Source organism: Capricornis sumatraensis, chromosome 8 (assembly GCF_032405125.1).
Source record: "Capricornis sumatraensis isolate serow.1 chromosome 8, serow.2, whole genome shotgun sequence".
NCBI classification, from domain to species: Eukaryota; Metazoa; Chordata; class Mammalia; order Artiodactyla; family Bovidae; genus Capricornis; species Capricornis sumatraensis.
The window spans coordinates 103,296,068-103,317,932 of NC_091076.1; the positions used below are offsets into that span (position 1 = coordinate 103,296,068).

At 60.2% G+C, this 21,865-nt stretch overlaps 2 protein-coding genes across 3 annotated transcripts in view; one reads left to right on the top strand and one right to left on the bottom strand.

The window, feature by feature from the left end:
- The window catches only part of DNAH17 (dynein axonemal heavy chain 17), a 97,509-nt gene extending 87,714 nt beyond the window's left edge, over window positions 1-9,795 (top strand). Inside the window, exons 73-80 of the mRNA XM_068977691.1 lie at window positions 1,043-1,270; window positions 1,946-2,137; window positions 5,539-5,718; window positions 6,076-6,258; window positions 6,889-7,071; window positions 7,268-7,411; window positions 7,891-8,116; window positions 8,929-9,795. Coding sequence (XP_068833792.1) covers window positions 1,043-1,270; window positions 1,946-2,137; window positions 5,539-5,718; window positions 6,076-6,258; window positions 6,889-7,071; window positions 7,268-7,411; window positions 7,891-8,116; window positions 8,929-9,176 — 1,584 coding nt within the window. The 3' untranslated portion in view covers window positions 9,177-9,795. The remainder of the gene's footprint in view (window positions 1-1,042; window positions 1,271-1,945; window positions 2,138-5,538; window positions 5,719-6,075; window positions 6,259-6,888; window positions 7,072-7,267; window positions 7,412-7,890; window positions 8,117-8,928) is intronic.
- PGS1 (phosphatidylglycerophosphate synthase 1) overlaps window positions 8,486-21,865 on the bottom strand; it is a 36,267-nt gene continuing 22,887 nt past the window's right edge. The window contains exons 8-10 of one of the 2 annotated variants that reach the window (XM_068977692.1): window positions 18,038-18,186; window positions 13,424-13,552; window positions 8,486-9,021 (exon numbers count right to left, since the gene is read on the bottom strand). In XM_068977692.1, coding sequence (XP_068833793.1) covers window positions 13,433-13,552; window positions 18,038-18,186 — 269 coding nt within the window. In that variant the 3' untranslated portion in view covers window positions 8,486-9,021; window positions 13,424-13,432. Of the gene's footprint in view, window positions 12,473-13,423; window positions 13,553-18,037; window positions 18,187-21,865 lie in introns of both variants that reach the window. The other variant, XM_068977694.1, reaches the window with a different exon arrangement.

The window sequence follows — 21,865 nt, forward strand, 5'->3', positions numbered from 1 at the left end:
TCGTAATCACCCTTCCATTTCTTTCCTCCCACCACCCCTCTGACAACCACCTGTTTGTTCTATCTATGACTCTGTTATGTTTGTCCATTTGTTTTCTGGATTCCACACGTAAGTGAAATCATTTGCTATTTGTCTTTCTCTGTCTGACTTCTTTCACTGAAGCATATTCTCCAGGACTGGCCACGTTGTTGCAGATGGCAAATTTTCATTATTTTTTAGGGCTGAGTAATATTCCACTGTGTGTGTGTGTGTGTGTGTGTGTGTGTGTGTGTGTGTGTATGTGTATGTGTGTGTTGCAGATGGCAAAATTTCATTCTTTTTTAGGGCTGAGTAATATTCCAGTGTGTGTGTGTCACACGTATATAGGTATACCACATCTTTTTTGATATTATCATGCACTCTGATTTTATACTTTAAATCCCATGATACATTATTGTTACCGTCAGGAGAGATTTTTTAATTTACCCACATATTCACCCCACCCAGTGCTCACCGTTCCTCATGCCTCCCTGTGCCTCTGTTCTATCCACTCACCTACTGATGGGCACTTAGGTTGCTTCCACACCTTGGCAGCTGTAAACAACGCTGCTGTGAACACAGGGCTGCGCGTATCTTTTGGAATCGGCGTTTTCATTTTCTTGGATAAATGTCCAGAATTGGGGTTGCTGGGTAACAACATAGTTCTACCCTTCATTTTCTGTGAGGAACCTGCAAACTGCTACCCACAGGGGCTTCGCCAATTTACAGTCCCACCAACAGTGCATGAGAGTAGCCTTTTCTCCAGGTCATTGCTTTCCACCCAAGCCTCTCAGAGGAAGGGCAGGGACCATGTAATCTCAGCCCTGATGCTGGGTGGAGGGCGGGAAGGACTCACCGAGGCGGGAGGCCCTGAACTAACTTGAGCACCAGCCTCAACTCTGGGGCCTCAGTCACTGGGTGAGATGACCCAGCGTGGCCAGCACCCCGGGGAAGGGCAAACGGCAGGGTCGGGGCCTGTCCTGGGGAGGAGCATGCGGGCGCTGAGCCCTGGTCTTGGCCGCAGAACATCCACCTGGTGGCCCGGTGGCTGAGCACCCTGGACAAGAAGCTGGAGCGGCACAGCGCCGGCAGCCACGACGCCTACCGAGTGTTCATCAGCGCCGAGCCGGCCCCCAGCCCCGAGAGCCACATCATCCCCCAGGGCATCCTGGAGAACGCCATCAAGATCACCAACGAGCCGCCCACGGGCATGTACGCCAACCTGCACAAGGCCCTGGACCTCTTCACGCAGGTGGGGCGGCCTCCCTGCCGCCCTGCGCGGGACCCCTCCTGCGCTTTTCACCGGCACTTTTCCCCACCGTGGCCACCCAATAGATGTCTGCCCCCGATCTGGCTTTCTGGCCCCAGGCCTGCCACCCCCACAGAGCACTTTGGTGGTGCTCGCAGGCCTGAGCGGGGGAGGAGGACAGAGCTTAGCTTCCAGAAGCCTCTCTGCTCAGAGCCACCCGCTTAGCAAAGACCAGTTAAAATCTCACCTGCCCAGAGAGAACTAGTGTTCAGACTCAGGGCTGGATCTGCCTTTCCCTGGGGCCACCTGCTTTCTGAAAGGCTTTGCTAAACATCCCCTCCCCCTTCACAGGTTGTTTTTGGAGAGTCTGGGGTGTGTAGACGATGAGGAAATGTTAATAATTGCCCAGGAATTATATTGGGGAATATTTTATTAGGAAGAAGTATCAGTATTTGACTTGTATCCAACACTTACGTGATACAGCTGCATTCAAAGCAAAGGCCAGCAAGCATTCTCTACCCGACTTTACAGACCAGTGCAGAGCAGTCAGTGGTCTTAGGGCCCACCCCTATCCTCAACCCCCCTTGCACCGCCAGTGAAGCAGCCAGCAAAGATGGCCCTGGCCCCGCCGGGGCGCCTGTGTGGACCCCACCTGACCCGGGGTGTGTCCTCCCACAGGACACGCTGGAGATGTGCACCAAGGAGATTGAGTTCAAGTGCATCCTCTTTGCCCTGTGCTACTTCCACGCCGTGGTGGCCGAGAGGCGCAAGTTCGGGGCCCAGGGCTGGAACCGGTCATACCCCTTCAACAACGGGGACCTCACCATCTCCATCAACGTGCTCTACAACTACCTGGAGGCCAACCCCAAGGTAAGGGCCAATCTGGCGCCCGCCCTTTTCCATTGCTCTGTCTCACATTTAAGAGACATTCCCTCGGTTCCATAAGCCAAAGGAAACCTGAACGGGTGAGGCTCCCCGTGACCCCACCCGTCTGAGAGCATGGTTAGCACCCAGGCCCTGGTCGGCCCCTCCAGCAGTCCTCAGCTGTCTGGCAACTTTTATGACTCCACGAGGGTCAGCATCTTTGGGAAGCCGCTCATCCTGCACCTGAACAGGGACTCCCCCAGAAAGGCCAGGCTCCTGGGCAGTGGAAGCCAACGAAGGGTCTCGGGGGCTGCAGGCCTCCCTGGCCAGTGTCTGGAGGCAGAACGCAGGATCAGAAGGCAGGCCAAAAAAAAAAAATCCCTGGAGACGCAGAGTGCTTCCTTTTGTTCTTGTTGAAAATGGAGACAAACGTGTGAGGCGCTATGAAAGCCGCCGTGAGGGCTGCAGAGAGGCAGCTCAGCCAGGAACTCTGGCCGGAGGGCCCCAGCTGGCCTGTGTGTGGCCCAGAGAGGGGACTTGCGGGCGTGGGCCTGAGGTGGGGTGAGGCCACGCATGAGCCCCAAAGCGAGGCGGCTATGGCCTTGGGAACCGAGAGCCGCCCGGCCTCCGGCCTACCGCGCTCCTCTCGGGATCTCCCACGTGGAGTGGGGCCCTGGCACAGGACCCGTCTCTGTGAGCCCCCACCAGGAGGCGGCAGAAGGGGACTCCATAAACCCTGGGCTCCTACACACTCCTGCACAGCGGCACCTTCCTACACTGACTGCGGTGGACAATCCGCTGGCCCACGAGGCTCCCAGGGAACCCAGACTGCTGGGCCCAGTGCCTGGGGGGCGAGACACCCGCCCCAGGGATGTCTGAAGGCCTGAGGCTCAGAGCACCCCCTCCAAGCTCTAGGGGCTAAGAGACAAGAGGTGGAGAATACCCCCCGCCCATCGTAAGAAAGCTGAGACGCACTGGGAAGAGGGGAGACCTGGGCCGGCTGTCCTCAGACCCTGGAGGAAGCAGACCTCCCAGGACGGCCGCCACCCAAGCCTGAGCCTGGAATGTTTGTTTGCTCAGTTCCTGGCAAAACACCCAACTGCAGAGAAAGCAGGAGGGCAGAGCGGGCGGAAGTCAGCCCTCCTTGGGGAAGGGGACGGTGGTCTCCGTCTGCAGGTGCTGGTGAGGGTCGGGGTCACTTCACCAGCGACAGGGTCCGAGCTGCACATCTCAGCACACTCACACAAGCAAACAGACACAGGAAGACGTGAAGGAAGAGCTGCATCGTCACAGCAGCTTCGCCAGAGGTGTTCACTCCGGGAGACTCGAGTGGGGGAGCAGTGGCGCTGGGAGCTAGGAGCCTGTAACAACATTTACGCAGAAGCTTCCCTCGTGACACACGGAACCTGAGTAAGAAACCGCTTCAGGACACACGCCGTGTGCTCCCTTGACTGCCGGTGTGAGGGACGCTCAGCATCCCACTCAGCAGCGTGTGCTCAGGCCTGGGCCCCGGGCCTGCAAGGCCCAACCTTCCCTCATCCCAGCCCGTGGCCTCGGGGAGACAACATTGAGCAAACACCTGCAATGGGGTCACCCTCCACCCATGGCCCATCCGTCCTCCCAACTCTGAGAAAGCCAACCAGGACTCTAAGGACAAGGCTTGGCAACTCGTCTCTGAGCAGAGCTCCAGGGACTCCATCTGGCAGGTGGGCACACAGCACCCGCCCCCGGGGGTCAGTCCCACCTCCCCGCCAACCCCGCGAGGAAGGGCCGTCCCGCCAAGAAGCCGTTTGCGGGGACCAGTGAGGCAGAGAGTGGGGTGTACCCGACCCCACGTGGCAGGAGAAACAGAGGCGGTCCCCGAAGCAAATACACAGAATGCAGAGAGCAGCTCAGCACATACTCAAGATAACCAAGCAGAGAGAAAAAGTGAGTCACAGGTGACAACGAAGCGGAGATTATAGTGTCCAAGTCAAGGTTCGTGAGAGCACACCAGACGACTGGTAAGTTCTTGGGACTTCCCTGGAGGTCCAGCGGTTAGGACTCCACGCTCTCACCCTCGATGGGCTGGGCTTGATTCCTGGCTGGGGAATGAAGATTCCCACATATTGTGCGACTTGGCCCCCCAAAAAAGTCAACAAGTTCTTATTCAATTAACTATAACTTGTCTGTTCTTGGCAACCAGCTGCCATCCAGGCAGGGCACTGCAGGAGCTACATCCATGCCCAACTTGCCCTTAAGGAGTTGCAATCCTGAGAGAAAATGAAGTGTGTGCAGTGAGGCCCCAGGCCGTGCGGTACAACGTGATGCACAGCCCGTCTCAACAGAGGGGCACAAGACACTCTGGGTTTCAGAAGCTTGGTGCGAAACAAAAAAAAAGTGAAATACCTCGTTCATAGTTTTGGTGCTGAGTGCCTGCAAGAACCACCTTTCCACTTAAGTGGCTGCTGGAAAATCGGAAGTCTCGTTTGTGGCACCCCCACGTGGCTCTCATTGCTGGACAGCGCTCTGCAGGAGCAGCAGCTTCACGCTGGGACGAGGGGCGGGGAGGGGACGGGTTCCCAGCATTGTCAGGGGTGTGGGGATCTGCACCCAAGTGGCTTCAGAGGAGCACAATCGTGGCACTTGGTGGCTGAAGGAGTGGCACCCCAGGCCAAGGGCACAGCGTGGAAGCGGGGGCAGAGCCGAGGGTAGTGAGAGCGGCCGAGCGTGGGATGCGTGCAGAGACCTGGCCACCAGTGGGGGGACGCTTGTGTGCGCTGCCTGGTTTGGTCGGGTTCCCTCAGGGCAGAATCGGGCTTTGGGGTCGGGGAGAGGGTACTTGCTGGAGCTGGCTCTGCTACAGAGCCCTCAGGAGCTCGCGTGGGCAAGGCTACTGGAGTATGCAGGGGACCAGGGCCCTGTGGGTGGGGTCAGCGACTAGACTGTGAAGACGAGAAGAACTGGACTGTATGGCCAAAAGATCGCCGGTGCCCCAGAGCCAACACTCTGTCCATGGAGTTACTGCTCTTGTTGGAGATGGCGGTGAAGGGAAAGGTCCCAGGCGGCTCCCCGTTCCATCCCCACGTGGGGGAATGGGGGGGCGGGGACAGGCAGATTGCGGGGGTGGGGTGGGCCTGCAGGGACTCAGTGCCGGTGCCGGGGGACTCACGTCAAGGGAGCGCATGGAGGAGGGAGGTGGGCACAGGGCCAGGGAGACGGGGTGGAGGCTGGAGAGCCCCTCGTGGGAAGAGGGTCGAGGAGGGGCTGATCCCATTCAGCTGCTGGCTGGAGTCAAAGGGGAGGCAGGGCCAGCCCTGGGCCTGGTGACCAAGGGTAGCGGGTGACCCTGCAGAACGGGTGGGGAGAAGGGGCAAGGGTGACATGAGGGCCTGGCAGGCCCCCTGATGGCAACTGTCCCCTCGAAGGTGCCCTGGGACGACCTCCGCTACCTCTTCGGGGAGATCATGTATGGCGGCCACATCACCGACGACTGGGACCGCCGGCTCTGCAGGACCTACCTGGCGGAGTACATCCGGGTGGAGATGCTGGAGGGGGAGATCCTGCTGGCCCCGGGCTTTCAGATCCCCCCCAACCTGGACTACAAGGTGAGGAGAGCACCCTCCAGGGATGGGGGAACGCGTGAGACACGGGCGCCCTCTGGGAGTCAGAGCGACAAGGGCGTGCTGGCCCATGGGCTCCCTGGTGAGGGCCTCCGTCTCCGACCTTACGGACAGACGCTCCAGGAGGAAGCCAGCGGGCAGAAACCAGAAAGAGGGTTTAAGAGGCAGTCCTCCATGGAGCAGGAGGGGAAACACCCTGTTTGCAGTGGGGGGCAGCCCCAACAGGAGTCGGCCCAGAGGGCAAGGGGTGGACGGAAGGTTCTGGGAAGTGAGGCTTCATGCAAGGACGACGCAGGCTCCAGCTCGCGCAGCTCTCCCTGCTCACCCAACCCCCTTTTACAGGGCTACCACGAATACATCGACGAGAACCTGCCCCCCGAGAGCCCCTACCTGTACGGCCTGCACCCCAACGCAGAGATCGGCTTCCTGACAGTCACCTCGGAGAAGCTGTTCCGCACCGTCCTGGAGATGCAGCCCAAGGAGACAGACTCGGGGGCCGGCACCGGGGTCTCCCGCGGGGAGAAGGTGGGTGTCTGACCCCCGCCCAGCAGGGGGCCTGCCAGCTGGCTGCTGCAGCCCCAAACTAAGCACTGAGCGCCGAGCTAGAGAGCGCCATCCCCACACGATGCCTCCCTCCCCAGGGCTCCCAGTGGCCCTGGCCCTGCCCCGCGAGCACGGGGAAGTCGAGATTCTTGACTGGAGCGGAGCCTCGGTGCTATGAAACCCCACGACCTTTTCTCCAATGACTGACCAGAGGTCTACGGGTGGGCAGTGGTGTAAGGGACCACCACGGGGGCCACCCATTGAAAGGGGGTGACCAGCACGTCCCCACAGACAGCTCCCACCAAGGACAGGGTCACGACCCCACGACCACCAGGTGACCTGATAGGGGAGGGAGGCAGTGCCTTCAGGACGTCTGAAGGCGCCGGGTAGAGTGGTCACGCTCCCGAGGGCACAGCCAGGTGGCCTTGACGATGAGACTGAGGTCCCCCTCCCCAATGGAGCCCGGGGCTGCACCCCCATGACCCCCTTTTCCTGGCAACTCTGCCTGCCTCACTCCTGGGCTTGGAGGTGAACGTCGGGGCAGTGCCCTGGCCTGGCACTGGAGCACGGCTGGGGCCCAGTGACACGAGGCGGCTGGGGCCTGGCTTCCAGGTGAAGGCCGTGCTGGACGAGATCCTGGAGAAGATTCCGGAGACGTTCAACATGGCCGAGATTATGGCCAAAGCCGCCGAGAAGACCCCCTACGTGGTGGTCGCCTTCCAGGAATGCGAGAGGATGAACATCCTGACCAACGAAATGCGGCGCTCACTGAAGGAGCTGAACCTGGGACTGAAGGTCAGAACGGGCGGCAGGACCTGGGGCAGGACCTAGATGCAGGCTGACCACCCTCGGCCACAGGCCAAAGAGCCTGAGGCCACTGAGCCGCACCCTCGAGGTCCCTCGGCTGGAGAAGTGGGCACCTCAGGGCCAGTAACGCCTGGGTCTGTGTCACTGCTGAGTGTCCCAGCAGCCCCGTCTGTGTGTCCCCCAGGGAGAACTGACCATCACAACCGACATGGAGGACCTGTCCACAGCCCTGTTCTATGACACCGTGCCCGACTCCTGGGTGGCCCGGGCCTACCCCTCCATGATGGGGCTGGCGGCCTGGTACGCTGACCTGCTGCTCCGCATCAGGGTAAGGACAGGCTTCCAGGGAGCCGCTGTACGCTCAGCAAACCTGTCCCCAGGGCCTGAAGAGCAAGGCTGGGGAGCAGGAGTGTGCAGAGGTCCCCGCTGGCCCGGCCTTGGTCAGAGCAGGGCCAAAAGCGCCTGGGCCACACCTCAGGGAGACAGGCCTCAGAGTGCAGGCACTTCCCCTCGAAGGAAGCCCAGGGTGAGCTCGAGGTGGCAGCTCCCGTAGCCAGAGATGCAGAGGCCCTCCCAGCAGGTCCAAGAGGCTCCAGAAACTCCCATCGGGGCGGCCACCTCCTGGGGAACCCGGGATGGGAGCAGCACCCTTTCAGACCTGAGCCTCTGACACTGAGCGCCCCCGCCCAGACAGCGAGAGGGCACCCTGGGCAGGCGGCCAGGCCCCACCGCCCACATCAGTGGTGTGGGGGCGGGGCAGCTCCAGCTCGGCCCCACCCCCAGCTCAGCCCCGCCCCTGCCCCCCAGGAGCTCGAGGCCTGGACCACGGACTTCGCGCTGCCCACCACCGTGTGGCTGGCCGGCTTCTTCAACCCCCAGTCTTTCCTCACGGCCATCATGCAGTCCATGGCCAGGAAGAACGAGTGGCCGCTGGACAAGATGTGTCTGTCCGTGGAGGTGACCAAGAAGAACCGGGAGGACATGACCGCGCCCCCCCGGGAGGGCTCCTACGTCTACGGGCTCTTCATGGAAGGTAGCTGGCGCTGGTGGCGCAGGGCCCTGGAGCCTGGGACAGGTGTGCCTTCTGAGGGCAGAGGGCCAGAAGCCCACCCCACCCCAGACCCAAGAGCATGGCGGCCTGGCCCTCCTTGGAGCCCCGTGCGAGGCCATCACGGGGCCAGGTCCCAGGGGCCGAGGGGGACTCAAGGCTGGCGCTCACTCAGTCCCCACCCCGTCCTGCACCAAGCGAGGCCGGACAGGACCGCTGAGTTGAGCGCCAGCCCCTCCCCCGCGACAGATGTCACCCCCGTACCTAGGGGGGTGTCAGGGGCCCCCCTGCCCACATCCCCAGAGATAAGCACAGCAGCAGACGTTCTCCATGTTTATTGTGGAATTACAGGAAATTTCAGCGTCATTAAATAGGGTGAGTAGAAACAGGTCTGGTTCAAGGTAACAACAGTTCTATGTGCACAGACACATTTACACTGCGCGTGGACAGGGCAGACGCCACAGGGGGAGGGGAGCGGGGAGCTTTGATTGGTCACTTCAGCTGGAGTTAGTTTCCTGCCCCTGAAATCAAGAAGGCTGACACATGAGGCTCTGAAAACACCACAAATGTAAACAATGGAGGCCAGGGCTTCAGGGCTGAGCCCTCCCTCCAACGTTCGCAGCGAGACGCCCCCCACCACATCCTCTGCTCGCAGCCCCACGTGTGGTGATCCCGGTGCCAGTCTGGGCCCGGCACATCTCTGCGGGCCCCACCCCTCCCTCACTGCCAGCGCGACAGACGGGAACCAGTCACCTCACCATGGACTACCCTGACCCTCAGGCATGCCGTCCCTGCAGGAGCTCGCTGGGACATCCAGACCGGAGTCATCGCCGAAGCGCGGCTGAAAGAGCTGACGCCAGCCATGCCGGTCATCTTCATCAAGGCCATCCCTGTGGACCGCATGGAGACCAAGAACATCTATGAGTGTCCCGTGTACAAAACGCGCATCCGCGGTCCCACCTACGTCTGGACCTTTAACCTGAAGACCAAGGAGAAGGCAGCGAAGTGGGTCCTAGCGGCTGTGGCGCTGCTCCTCCAGGTCTAGCTGGAGAGAGGCCCACGCTGCCCTGGGCCAGGTCCTGACGGCAACTTCAGACTCACAGTTGGGATCCCAGTCTTGCAACTGTCATTTATTCTCACAGGAACTGATGACTGCTTTTTGTTCTCCTAAATAATTGAGGCACTTCATAAGCACATCTGGACTCATCAGAGAGGGGGTGGATAGGATTAAAACAATGAAGCTACTGAGCCAGGCTTGTCTGATTCACTTGAGCTGGCCTTCAGCTCGGCGCCTGATGGCCACCAGGGGCCTGGCACAGGCCTGGGGGTGAGGCCCCGATTCCCAGCAGCCGGAGGAACATCCCAGGAACCAAACCCCCAAAGCCTGACTTCCTACTGGGGCTGCTGGCTTAATCTTCCCCCCACCATCAGTCACACCCTTGGCCCTGATGCTACATGTAAACACCCACCACTAAGGGGCCAGGGAGTTCTGTTCCTGTATAAACAGGAGCTGCCACCTCCACAGGCACTGTCCCCTAAAGCATTCTTGCTTCTCTGAAGGAAGGAAACCTCCCTCAGTTATGGTAATGCCTCCTCCCTGCCCCAGAAATCTGAAAAACAAACTGCTTCCAAACAGGGGCCATTTCCATGCACCTCAAGTACTTCCCTGTCAACTGCCTACTTTCTGAGATTGCTGGGAACCGGAGGGACCACTTTGAACACAAAGGGAGGTCACAATAAACCTGCTCAGTTCTGGGCAGCATCTTCGTTGTCTTTCAGCTCCCGCCCTTCTCCCCAACAGTTCTCACTTACTGCCACCAAAACAGACTTTAAAGCAAAGTCTATAATAGACAAGGGCATCACGTAATAAAGGGATCAATACAAAAAGACGTAACCTTCGTTACAGAAGCACCTGAACACATAAAGCAAATGGTAACGCATGCAAAGCGAGAAACGGACTTTCACACCCATTTAGAACAACGAACAGATCACCCAGAAAAATCAGAAGGAAACAGTTGTCTCAAATGACACATCAGACCAGTTGGACTTTCTAGAAAACTAGCGCACATTCCATCCAAAAACAATGTACATTCTTTTCAAGTGCACGTGGAATGTTCACCAGGAAGCATCACGTGCTAGGAAGGAGATCAGAAAATACCTGGAGACAACAAAAATAAAAACACAACTTTCCAACATCTGTGGGATAAAGCAAAACCAGTTCTAAGACTTCCAGGAGATCCCAGTAATACAGGCCTACCTCAAGAAATAAGAGAAATTTCACACAACCTAACCCACCCACCATCTAGGAATCAAAATCAGAAAATGAAGGACAGACACCCAAGTCAGCAGAAGAGGGCTGGCTAATCAGCGGCCAAGAAACCCTGGGGTGAGTGTGTCCTCGGGCACTGCGACCCGGGCTGAGCATGGCAGTGGGCACCAGGAAGGCCAGGGCCCCCAGCCCCCCTGTGCTTCTGGCACAGGAGACAAGGTTCAGGAAAGGTGCCCCCCGCCCCACGCCCTCCACACACAGCCTTGCCCACAAGCCAGCAGGGAAGGGACGAGAGGTGGCCCGTCTCATCGCACCCTGAGCTCCAAGGGGCACAGGTGGCCGCCCTGGTGCTGCTCCTGGAGCTGCCCTGGGAAGGCTCCTGTCTGATGGCTGGGGGACAGTGTCCCTATCGGCAGCCAGAATGACCTCAGCAGGACCAAGAGCACCAAGGCCCAGACCTGCCTGACTCTGCGTGGCCGCGCCAACGCATATAGTTCAGAAAAGCAGCTGGGCTGCCCTTAAGGCTACCCCAGGGGATGGGTGCAGACAGAACGAGGAGACAAGGAAGGCACCGAGCAGGGCCCACAAACTCCAGATAACAGACTCCGGCAGGGGGTGGCTCATGAGCTGGACCCTCAGTGTCTCCTGGCTTAAAAGCAGAGTAAAGGAACCTGCCCCCCCAACCCCACACTCCCCACGCCAAGGGATATCTGGCCTCGTTTTCTAAGTTCACCTTGATTCTGAAGTTTTGTAAAAACCTTTTGCCAAGGATTCCCATCCAATCCAGGGGTGAAGAAGCAGTCCTCGAAGGCCCACCTCTGAGGCCAGTGATCTGCAACAGTCCTGGGTCTGGTGGGGCTGAGCCGGAGAAGGAAAAGTATCCCTCAAATCCTCCTTCCCTGGGATCTGGGGGGTCCATGCCCCTTCGGAAGCAGAGGTTCTGGCCAGAGTCTGGATGCCGGGCAGCCGCCTCTGCTGGCCAGGAGGGGTCACTGTAGCCCTTGGTGTCCAGGCTGGAGGGACAGGAGAGCTACCACTCTGACTAGAGAACATAGGACTGCCAGTGGCCACCACGCAAGTCATCCTAATCCCTGGTGATAACCACAGAATGGGGAGGTTTTCCAATTTTGCCTCCAGAGCCTGAAATAAAACAGTCATTCATTCCACACCACACACAGCGGGTCGGCAAAATTCTCTCCATACTGTGTGAGACGATGCACCTTGGAGCTGCAATCCAGTCTCGGAAACAGAGACTGGGACGAGCACTGCGCTGCACCTGAAAGCGCAGCAGCCCAGCAGCAGCCCCGGGGGGGAGAGGGGAGGGGCCCAGGCTGGGCGAGCCCCTGCCCCCAGGACGGTCCTGAAGGCAGGCGGCAGCCACAAGGCAAGCAGGCTGCCTATCGCTCAAGCCCGGTGTGGCACAGGCTCGCTCCGGGCCCACAGCCCCTGCAAGAATGTGAACGCTGTTTACCGAAAGCCTCCCTCCAAACAGAAACCCAGTGCCCGGCGCATTCCCCTGGCTTCCACCTCTGATCCTCCACAGGACGATTCAACAGCTGGCTTGAAGTCAGCGTTAACTGATGTGCCGCTGCTCTGGGCAGCGTGGCCGTGGTCGCGGCTCCACCCCACTCCCCAACCTGTCTGGGCCGGGGGCGGGGCCAGGGCCGCTCCAGGCTCAGATGGGGTGCCCCAGCCCCGGAGCCCAGCCCCCCAGGACCGAGTGCGAACGTGACCATCGGAGGCCCTCTGCAGGGAGACACGCAGGTCTGGAATCCTGTTTGTCTCCCCTCACCGCCCCGCCCCTGCCAGGGGTGAGGGCCAAGCCTGGGGCCGGGAGGCCTCGTCTCTGGACCTGAAGCACCAGTCCTCTCTTCAAGCACCTGAAGGTGTGCGGAGCGGGCCACGCCGGGCTGGGAGATTTTTGAAATCTGCTCCCGCAGACCTCAGGGGCAGGGGAGGAGCGCCCCGGGTAGAGAGAAACAGCAGCAGGTAGAAGAGGCAGCTTGGGGGAAAGGAAAGCAGCTGCATCTCGGCCTTCCAGTATTTTTTTACTCTCTGAATTTTTGTGTTATCTGAATAAAGTATAAAGTAAAACGTTGAGAAAAAAATGAACTGAGAAAATACAACCTTTTAAAGTGAGACTGAGGAGAGAACCGTGGTCCCAGGACACACACGGGGCGAGCACGGGCCCCGCTCGGCCGCTCAAGCCTCCACCTGTGCTCCTGCCCGCTCGCTCTCCTTCCCCCACGAGCCCCTCCGCCTGGCTGGACCAGCGGAGTCCACACCAGCACGTCCCACCCCGAGACTGATCCGCCTGGGGCCAGGTCAGGGTCTAAAGGGATCTGAGCCCAGAGGGTCACACAAGAGGAATCCCAACCCAGAGGGTCACTCAGGAGAGACCCCGCCCCTGGCGGCAGCCCTGGGGGCCATCCTGCAAGGCTCCTGTCCCCGTGGGACACAGCTGGTGGCCCGGGGCCTCGGGGCTCTCGGCAGGCTTCTGGGTGAGCACAGCGAGTCCCACCACCAGTCACCAAGACCACCTCGTGTCCGCAGGCGCACGCCACGAGTGTCGGGGAGACGGAGTCACAGCCTGTCTGAGGCTCCGTCCGCCCTGCACGGCCCAGGCAGCAAGCCTGGGTGCCCCCACCATGCGTGCTGCCCCTCCGCCCCCGCTGCCTCCAGAACCCTGTGCTCCGCGACAGACAGTAGGCACAGAATCTACCCCGGTGTCCGGCGGCCATGAGGCCCTGGCCCCAAGGCCGCTTCCGGCCCCCACATATGGGCGAGCATAGGCACGTCCCACCACGCTGACCCCACCACGGCACTCGGACCTGACGGAGGGTGAAAGGGCTGCCTCATTAGCACCAGGCTTCCAAGCCTTCGATAACCACCCATGACCCCAAACACACACCCCTGGGCAGGTAACCAAGGACGGATCAGAGCGCCCCCAAGCCCCTGCGAGAGGCCCCAGGATCCCAGCTGGAGAGGACCACCTGTGGCCCCTAGTGACCCCAGGTCAGTACCTGCCATCCTCAGAAGAAGTTCTTGATCAGCGGAGTCACCATCTTCACCCACAGCTTCACCTGCCGGCTCGGCTGCTCAAAGGTGGCAGAGGACACCACACCTGCCCTGCAGTAGAGCTGCTCCTGCTCCTGGGGAAGAGGGACAACCAGGAGTCACGGGGAGGCTCCAGGACCAGCCGCTCGGCCTGCCGGGCCTGGGGCTCCGCAGGGGCCCTGGCACAGGTCGTCCCTGTGAAACATCCCTGGGGAAAGCTAGGAAGCCAGGGTGTCTACAGTTTTAAGACAGATGCGTGGGGGACTGGCAATTTAGAGCTGAAGGAATTCACCTGGTGGAGGAAATACTTAAAAGTACACCCTCAATAAATGAGGCAGTGCAATTAAAATAATGAAGGTCCTTTTTTAAACGAGACACGGTTTTTCTTCTCTCAAGCTGGCACAAAGTTGTAACGTCATCAGTCCCTGCTGACTAAGGCCGAGGGAACAGGCATTCCTGGACACAGCTGATGGAAAGCAGGGGGCCAGGTCCCCGCCTGGAGAGCAACTTGGCAAAAGGTTATCGAAAGCTTTGAAAAGCTCCGCTTGCAAGAGTTTATCCCAAGAATGTAACTATGCAGTAAGATTTCTGTATATGCACATTTATCATGCCAACATTTATGACAGAAAACCTGGAAAGCACCTAAATGTCCAACAACCAGCTAATTAGGCATAACAGACCATAGGACACGCCAGCGTTCACCATGAGCTAACCACGCCCGGGAGAAACACGGACCTAACGACATGGGGAGGCACACCGCAGCCTGAGTACGAGGCACTGGCGGGGCATTAACTCACACAACACAGCCCTAACGCCATTAAAGAGAGAAAACCAAGTGACACGCTCCATAAGCCCACAGACCAAGACCGGCTAGGAACGATCGAAACAATTTCAGTGACTCTCTCTGGGTGAAAGGGTCAGCGTCTTCTAATTTTCCTTCATTTTTAAAGTGAACGAATATTACTTTCCTATTTAAAAGCGAGTTTAAAAAAGCTGACATAAGCCTTGTCTTACATGGTGTTTGAGAAGAGGACTGCACTGGTGGCCCAGCAGCTAAGGATCCACTTGCCAGTGCAGGGGCCGTGGGTCCAACCCCTGGTCTGGGAGGATCCTGCGTGCCGCGCGGCAGCGAGGCCCACGCCCTGGAACCTGTGCTCCGCAACGAGAGCGGGCACGGCAGCAGAGAGCAGCCCCCGCTCTGCACACCGCAGAAAGCCCGCACCCAGCACGATGACCCAGCAGCCAACAATGAATGAATGAATATAAAAATCTTTGAGAGGAAAAACTGCCTCTCTTTTAAAACATGACATCCTCGAAGCTTTCCCAAGGCAGAGGCAGCAGTCAGGAGCTGTGACTTCCCTCTCCGAGCCTCACGTCCCTTCATCTGTGAAACCCTGACTACCCCATGCCCCAGTGAGGCTCCCTCAGCACTGGCTGTGCCAACACTCCAACCACGTTGGCACCAGGAGCCCCAAGGGGGTGCCGGGGTGCCGCCCCCCGACCTGCTGGGGGCCGGGAACGGAAGCCGTGTCCCTGGCCAACCCGTGACCCAGTCAGGACGGGAGGAGGCGGGGACACGGCGCCCTCAGAACACGACAGCCTGTCCGCAGCTCTTCCCGTCAAGGGCTGGGGAAATCTAGTGCCCGACTCCACGTCTTCCTGCACAGCGTGCGTGCTCACTCCCTTGTGAGCTGGGCCGGGGTCCCTGGCGCTTCGCGTCCGAGCCGACTGTGCCGCCCACTGACCGCGGCTGGACAGGCCTGTCGGAGGAGCCGGCCTTGGCCTCCAGGGGCTGCTTTGCGGCGGTCTCCACAGACCCGGCTCCAGCTTTATGTTTTTCCAATGAATACGCAGCCAAGATCTCAATTAAATTACCAGAAACACTTTAAGTTTCCTCACAGCCTCCGCACAGGGAAGGAGAAGGAAGTCAGCTGCTCGGGGTCACAATGCTGTTCAAGAGAGGCTTCCCTAGGTCACCAGTGGGGAACCGTGCTCCCCGAACAAAACCAGGAAGCTTTCAGTTTTTACTGTACGTACTAAGTGAAGGGAAGGACTGTGGATTTGGATAAAAATATCTCCCCACTCCTGTGCTCAGGGAGACACGGACAGGGCCCTTCCCTGGGACCCCAGGAGGACTCCAGAGGCAGCTTCTGATGGCAGGGCCCTGGGCAGCGGGGTTTTAGGGACTTTCTGGGCTCTGGGGAGGTTGTACGGCTGGGCAGTCCCAGGATCGGGCCTCACAGGGGCCTCTCCAAAGGGTGGCTGTTGTCCCGGTATGTAAGTGCATAGGTGGGGTTACCCAGAAATGCCTTTCTGCATGTTAAAGGCACAGAGGTGAGCATGCCTCTAAAGAATGAAAGGGTTGCAGTGGCACGGACTGCCACCCTCCCAACAAAAGCCCTTGGGACTCAGGTTTGGGAAGGAAAATAAAATATCCCAAATATGTCATTTGGGGAAGCAGCTCCTGACCACAAGCAGCCCAACTTTTCTCAAGATTCAGGATGTGGGTTCAACCCCCCTACTCAGGGAGCAGGGGGAGAGCGGCTAGCACCAGGACTCTGGGCACAGACTTGCTCCCCCAAATCAGCCCAGGCCCAGAGCCCTGGTCCTCGGGCCAGGCGCACCCTGACCCCTCTACATCTGGGAAACCCAGCTCTCAGCAGCGAGGCCAAGGTCCAGGAGATGCCGCTGCTCCTCTCACCCCAGCGCCCTGAGGCCGGCTGGCCCCTGCTGGAACCTCAGCGGGCATTTGCTGGAAGCCTGACCATAGCATCTATGATCTGCTGAGCAGATCAGAGTCTCCCGCTGGCCGCCCAGAGCCCGACCGCCGCCACTTCCCCTCGGCCCCGGTGAGGCCCTTCCCGGCACCAGGGCCCCGCTCAGGCACTGACAAGATTCCCAGATCGCAGGAGGCAGATCCCGGGGAACCAGGCAGTTACCATTTCCTCGTCCATCAACAAAGGCTCCAAGGATTTCGCAATAGTAATTCCCAAACACAAGAATAAAGGCTTAACATAGCCCCTGCACTTCTGGGGGCTGGCCTCCGGGGGTGTTATCTATGCTCCCATGACTCAGGAGGGAAGCTGGCACCTCCCCTGGAGAGGCTTTGTCGTAAAGGTCATAAATTCACGAACCCAAAGGATCACCCAGGCTTCACGTGCACAGGTGCTGTGCTTACGTTCCCCAAAGTCCACCAGCACTGCTCCAGGCGATCAAACACAAAGACACACGTAGAAGCAGGGAGGATTCATCTGCACTCATTCTTGACTTTAAACGGAAAGACCACCATCGCGCAAGGAGGCTGAGACCGCTGCCCCTCTGGGTACCAGAGCTGCGTTCCTGACGCCGGGAGCCCAACGCTCTCCCCGCCCACCCCGCACCCAACCGTGGGCCCCTAGCTGCCGGCAGCAGGGGCTGGGGGTCCCTGTGCCCCGTGACTGACTCTCTAGCCCCAGCTCGGGAGAAAGGCCTGCGGTCCTGTGAGCCACGCGGGGGAGTCTCTTCCCAGGGGAGTGGGAGGTCCTCACTGGACCACACAACATGTCCACCGAGCCAAGCCAGACCAAGACCAAGTGCATTAGGTTCTCTCTTAGGACCACCCCTCCCCGTCCCCTCGCTCTCAAAAATGCCTGCCTCCCCCTCTCACAGCTGCAAGGAAAGAAATCCTATTACAAGTCTGACAAAAACAACGGAGAAATTCCAAGACACCTTGGAAACGGGCCCGCCCTACCCCACCGCCACCCCCTGACACAGGCAAGTGGCAGGCAGCACAGCGGCCTCCGCCCACCACCAGCCCCTACAAACGCACCACGCGGGGACGCCCGCTCCTGGCCAGGCACACCTCCAAGCAGTCCCTCCACCACCCCCGGCAGAGTCAATCCCAGACCAGATCACTACCCAGTGAAACACTCTGAAGGAAGACAAATAGAATCGAAGTTCTCAGCGCAAAAGGATCGTCGTGCTGACTCGGCACAGCCGTCTGGGACCAGGACAGTCCGAGCCCCCACCACGGCGCAGCTCCAAACAAACCACCTCTGTCTGCACGGCCTCTGAGGCCATTCTAAGGGTTGGCTCTTTTTTCCGGCTTCTGTCTCCACTCGCAGAGCCTGGCTCCCCGGGTGCCCCTTCCACCTGGGTGGCAACCCCACCTCCTGCCTCTCCCTCCCCAGACTCTGAAGCACCTCTAGGGGAGGGTCGTCATCAGAATGACCCAGGCCACCCAAAGCTGCTCCCTAACAGACCTGGGCGCGGGTCCTGTGTGACCCTGGCTCCTACCCCAGAAGCTGATCCGCCGTCTCAGAAGAGGTTGGGACCAGGGCCGTACTCACATCCCTGTGAGAACAAAGCGTTCTCTGCCCATGTAGGGAAAGATCATGCCTCCGGGATGTGGGGGAGAGCGCCCGCCAGGGAAGGGCAGGCCCCAGGTGCAGGCAGAGGGGTGCAGTAGGCCTCCCTCGGGACCGGCCAGCGGCATACGCTAGAGGACCCCGGTTCTTTCCCACCCTTGGGCCCCAGCAGGAGGCAGCCCCCAGGAACCAGGCACCTGACTATGCCCCCACCACCTCGCAGCCCCAACCAACCTGGTGAAACTGCTGCTGCAGGGCCCGGCTCTCCGTTACGATGGCGATCTGGGCCTCCAGGTCCCGGTGAACCGACCTGTACCCAAAATTAGGAGAGCCAATCAGCGTGAGACAGGGCAGGCTGCTCCCTGCCAGGTACAGCCAGAGGCCTGCAGGGAGAAGGAAACGTGCAGACAGGAAGTGAGCACGGCCGCCACCACAGCCTCTCCGCGCCGCGCTGACCTGGGGGAAAAGCAGGGCCACGGAGTCCCAGGAGCAAGGCCGGGGGATCCCGGGACAAGGGGACGGGCTCCCCTGGAGGATGGGCTCCTCCAGGGCCCGCTCTCAGCCCCGCGTGCTGACCTGGGGGAGAAGCAGCCCCGTGGGGTCCTGGGAGCAAGGCCGCGGGGACGGGCTCCTGGGGGCCAGGTCGGCCCAGCCCAGGCTGCCACGGGAGGGTCTGCAGGGTGCCCCGGTGCTCTGGGCCCACGGGGACGGCGGCCCTTTCCGGTGCACAGTGTGGCCCACAGGGTGAGAAGCAGGCTTCTCCGGTGAAACCCGTGCTCAGGCTCTGTTCTCTCCCCCACCCTACCCCCTAACACTACTGGACACCCCCGTCACCCCTCCCAGACAGCGCGGGGCCTTTTTTCCCCGCTCTCCATGCTGCCTCAGCCACGTCCTGGCCACCGACCCGCCTCCCCGTCCTTCCACAGGCCCAGAGGGCAGGAGGCCCAGCAGAGCTCAGGTCACACCTGCTGCTCATTGAACAGGCCAGCTGAGCCCTAGGCTGGGGAGCAGCTACCCTTTCACCTGAGCCTGCACAGAGGGTGACACCTGACTGGGTTTAAGAACAGGTCAGCTGGCCCAGCAGCCCAGAGGCACCTGCCCTTCCTCCTAGTCCCCCAGCCCCTGCCAGAGCAGAGGGGGGACGAGCCCTGCGCACTTCCCCCAGAGGAGCTCCCGGGGCCCTCAAGTCACAGCTCGGGATGTCTGGGCTCCCCTGGGGTTCTCTCCCAGGTGGTGAGGGTGGAGCCTGGGTCTGACTGAGTGGCGAGGGTCCCTGCCGCGGGAGCAGCAGCCCACATGCAGGCCGCTAAAGAGGCAGGGGGCACCGACGGGAGAGCCCGCGTGGGTGAGCTGTGCCCACGTGCAGGTGAGCTGGCCCCGGGCCCCTCCCTCGCGCCTGCTGCTGACTGCGGAGAAGCCCACCAGAGCGCCGCAAGTCCGCCTGCTGGGGGCTCGGGGGCTCCAGGCCAGAAGGGCAACATCCACTGGAGGCCGGTACAGTGCAGAACCTGGAGGCCCTGTGTGTTTCAGTCCTAGCCCAGAGAATGCGGTTCCCCCCCCTTTCCTTTTGCTAGAAAATGAGCCAGTTAACACCAGAGACAGAGGAAAGCAGAGGGCCTGTGAGCAGCCACAAGGGGACAGCTCCTCCCTCGGCCTGGGAACACGCCGTCTTCTGGTAACACCTCGGCCACAGCTCTGTAATGACAGCCGTGGATTCTCTCGGAACCCTAGACGTCACCTGAGATGGACAACACGCAGATCCCCTGCTCTGCACCGCATTCCATCCCCTCCCTCAATCCCAGGCCCCATCAGAACTACTTCTGTTCCCCAAACCTAACCTCTCCAGGACACCTGCGGCCCCAGACTCCCGTCCTCCTACGGGGCACCAGGCCTGCCCTCTAGCTTTCCCTCCACGCTGCACCAAGAACGCCCAGCCTGGAACACCCAGGGGGGCCGCCTGAGTCCTGGGCTCCTTTGCAGGCTGCCTGGTGCAGGGCCAGCCTCCTCACGCCCTCCCATCACTGTGGGTCTCTCTGCCGACAGGACCCTTCTGAAGGGCCCACAGGCACACATGAGCACCACGAGTCAATCAACGTGTGATACACACCAAGCTCCTAAAATAGAAGGCCATTTCCTAATTCTCACTCAGAACAAGAGCATTTCCAAGAACATCTTGGGTAAGAGATGACGACGCTCAGCTGCCTGTTCCTGTAATATGCCTGCCACCCCTCAACACACACACGCTCACGCAGGGGCCACATCAAAGCCACTAGCTTGCCCGTTCGTCTCGCTCAACCGATTGCACCCTGCCCCACTGGGTCGCTGCATGTGAGCAAGCACGCGGCTCACCTGACCACACGTCCAGACCCCGGGGGTGGGCAGGCCGGCCCCAGCGCCCTGCACCAGAGGCCCTGTCCTCTACAGGCAAAGCTCCCCACCTGCCCGAGGCTCAGCCTGACCGCCCCAGCTCTCAAGGCTGGAGCAGGGCGGGACAGGCGAGATCTCCACCAGTGGTTACTATTTCCACTATTCTGTTTTCTTCTTTAATTTTTGGCTGCTCCACACAGCTCTGTGAGACTGTAGCTCTCCAACCAGGGGCTGAACTCGTGCCACCCGCAGTGGAAGCTCAGCATCTTAGCCACTAGACTGCTAGCGGAGTCCCTGCTCCAGCCCTTCTGATGCCAAGAGCAGCCCCGTAAAGACGCTGGGTCTGCTCAGTGCTGCCTGTCCAGCTGCTCGGAGAGCGGACAGTGAGAGCCAGGACAGGCAGGCCCCGCCTGCACGGGTGACATATGGCAAGGCTGAGGAGGGCCACTTGCCACCCGGCCGAGGCCCCCGGACCCAGGTCTGCGGGGAAGGTTGGAGGGGCCTGGTCTGGCGTGCCCTCAGTTGTAACATTTGCCTAAGCAGGGACCACTCCCTCGCACGGCAGTCTACAGGTCGGCCACCAGAGGCGGACGGCCCAACTCGGCCTGGCCCACAGCTCCCCCGCAGGACCGCTGCTTTTCAACGAGTTTTCATCATGGACCCCTGAGAGGAGCTTTTCAGCCCCGCTTAAGGTGAGGATTGTTTTTTTCAGCACTCCCCTGGAGAGCCAGTCTCCAGCCTGTGGGGCACTGTCCCTCTGGCTGGTCATGTGTGACACACACCTTTCTCATCCTTCCTCTGCCCTCTGCTGCCTCTGCTTCCTCCAGGTGAGTGCTTGGATTAGAGACAGCGCACCTTTAACCTACTAACCGCTCTGGGAAGGCCTGCTATCACCCCGCCAACTTCCCCTGCAGTCTCATCTACACAATCTTTCTCCATCAAAAAGAAAACAGAAAGACCGTGAATGGCGAGACGCCACCATTGGTGCGTTGTGATGGAGCAGGGCTAGTGCAGCGAAGAAGTCAGGGGGACACCACACGGAGCCCCCGGCAGCCCAGGAAAGGGGAGCTGCTATGAACAAGAGCCCTTCTAGACTGAAGCTCGCCAAGTTAGGGGCTCTTAGGCTATGGGTCTGTGCCCTGAGGACAGCTGGGAAACGTGCATGCGGGGAGGCGAAATCGAGAGGCCCTCTTGAGCTCCTGACCGTCTGAAGCTCCGGCCAGACCTGCGCTGCCACTCAGGATGTCAGGGTGAGGACACAGAGGGTGAGCCTGCTGGGCAGGACTCGCTGTCAGGAAACCCAGCGCTTCCAGCCCAGCCATAAACTTGTTATCAAGCCCCAGGTCCTCATCCCGGGGCTGACCTTCGGGCCCAACCCCTCCATCCCACATTTCCGGAACCTCTGATCAGGGATAGATTCTGCAACAGGAATGACAGTGCGGGAGGGGAGAAAGTGCTGGGGAGGGCCGGCGGGGTGGTGGTGGGGTCGGTGCTGAACTTTAGCACCGCCGCCCAGGACAGCAGGTCTCACTGCAAAGGGAGCGTGCCACGCACGAGTACAAGGTGACAACTCTGAGGCCGACGCCTTCCGCTGCCTCCCAGCTCTGCGCCTAGACCTGCTTGAAGGAGGGGGACTGCGCGCGCTGGCGGTCCCTTCGCAGGCCCAGCATCCTCCTCCAGGGGAGTCCAGTGGCC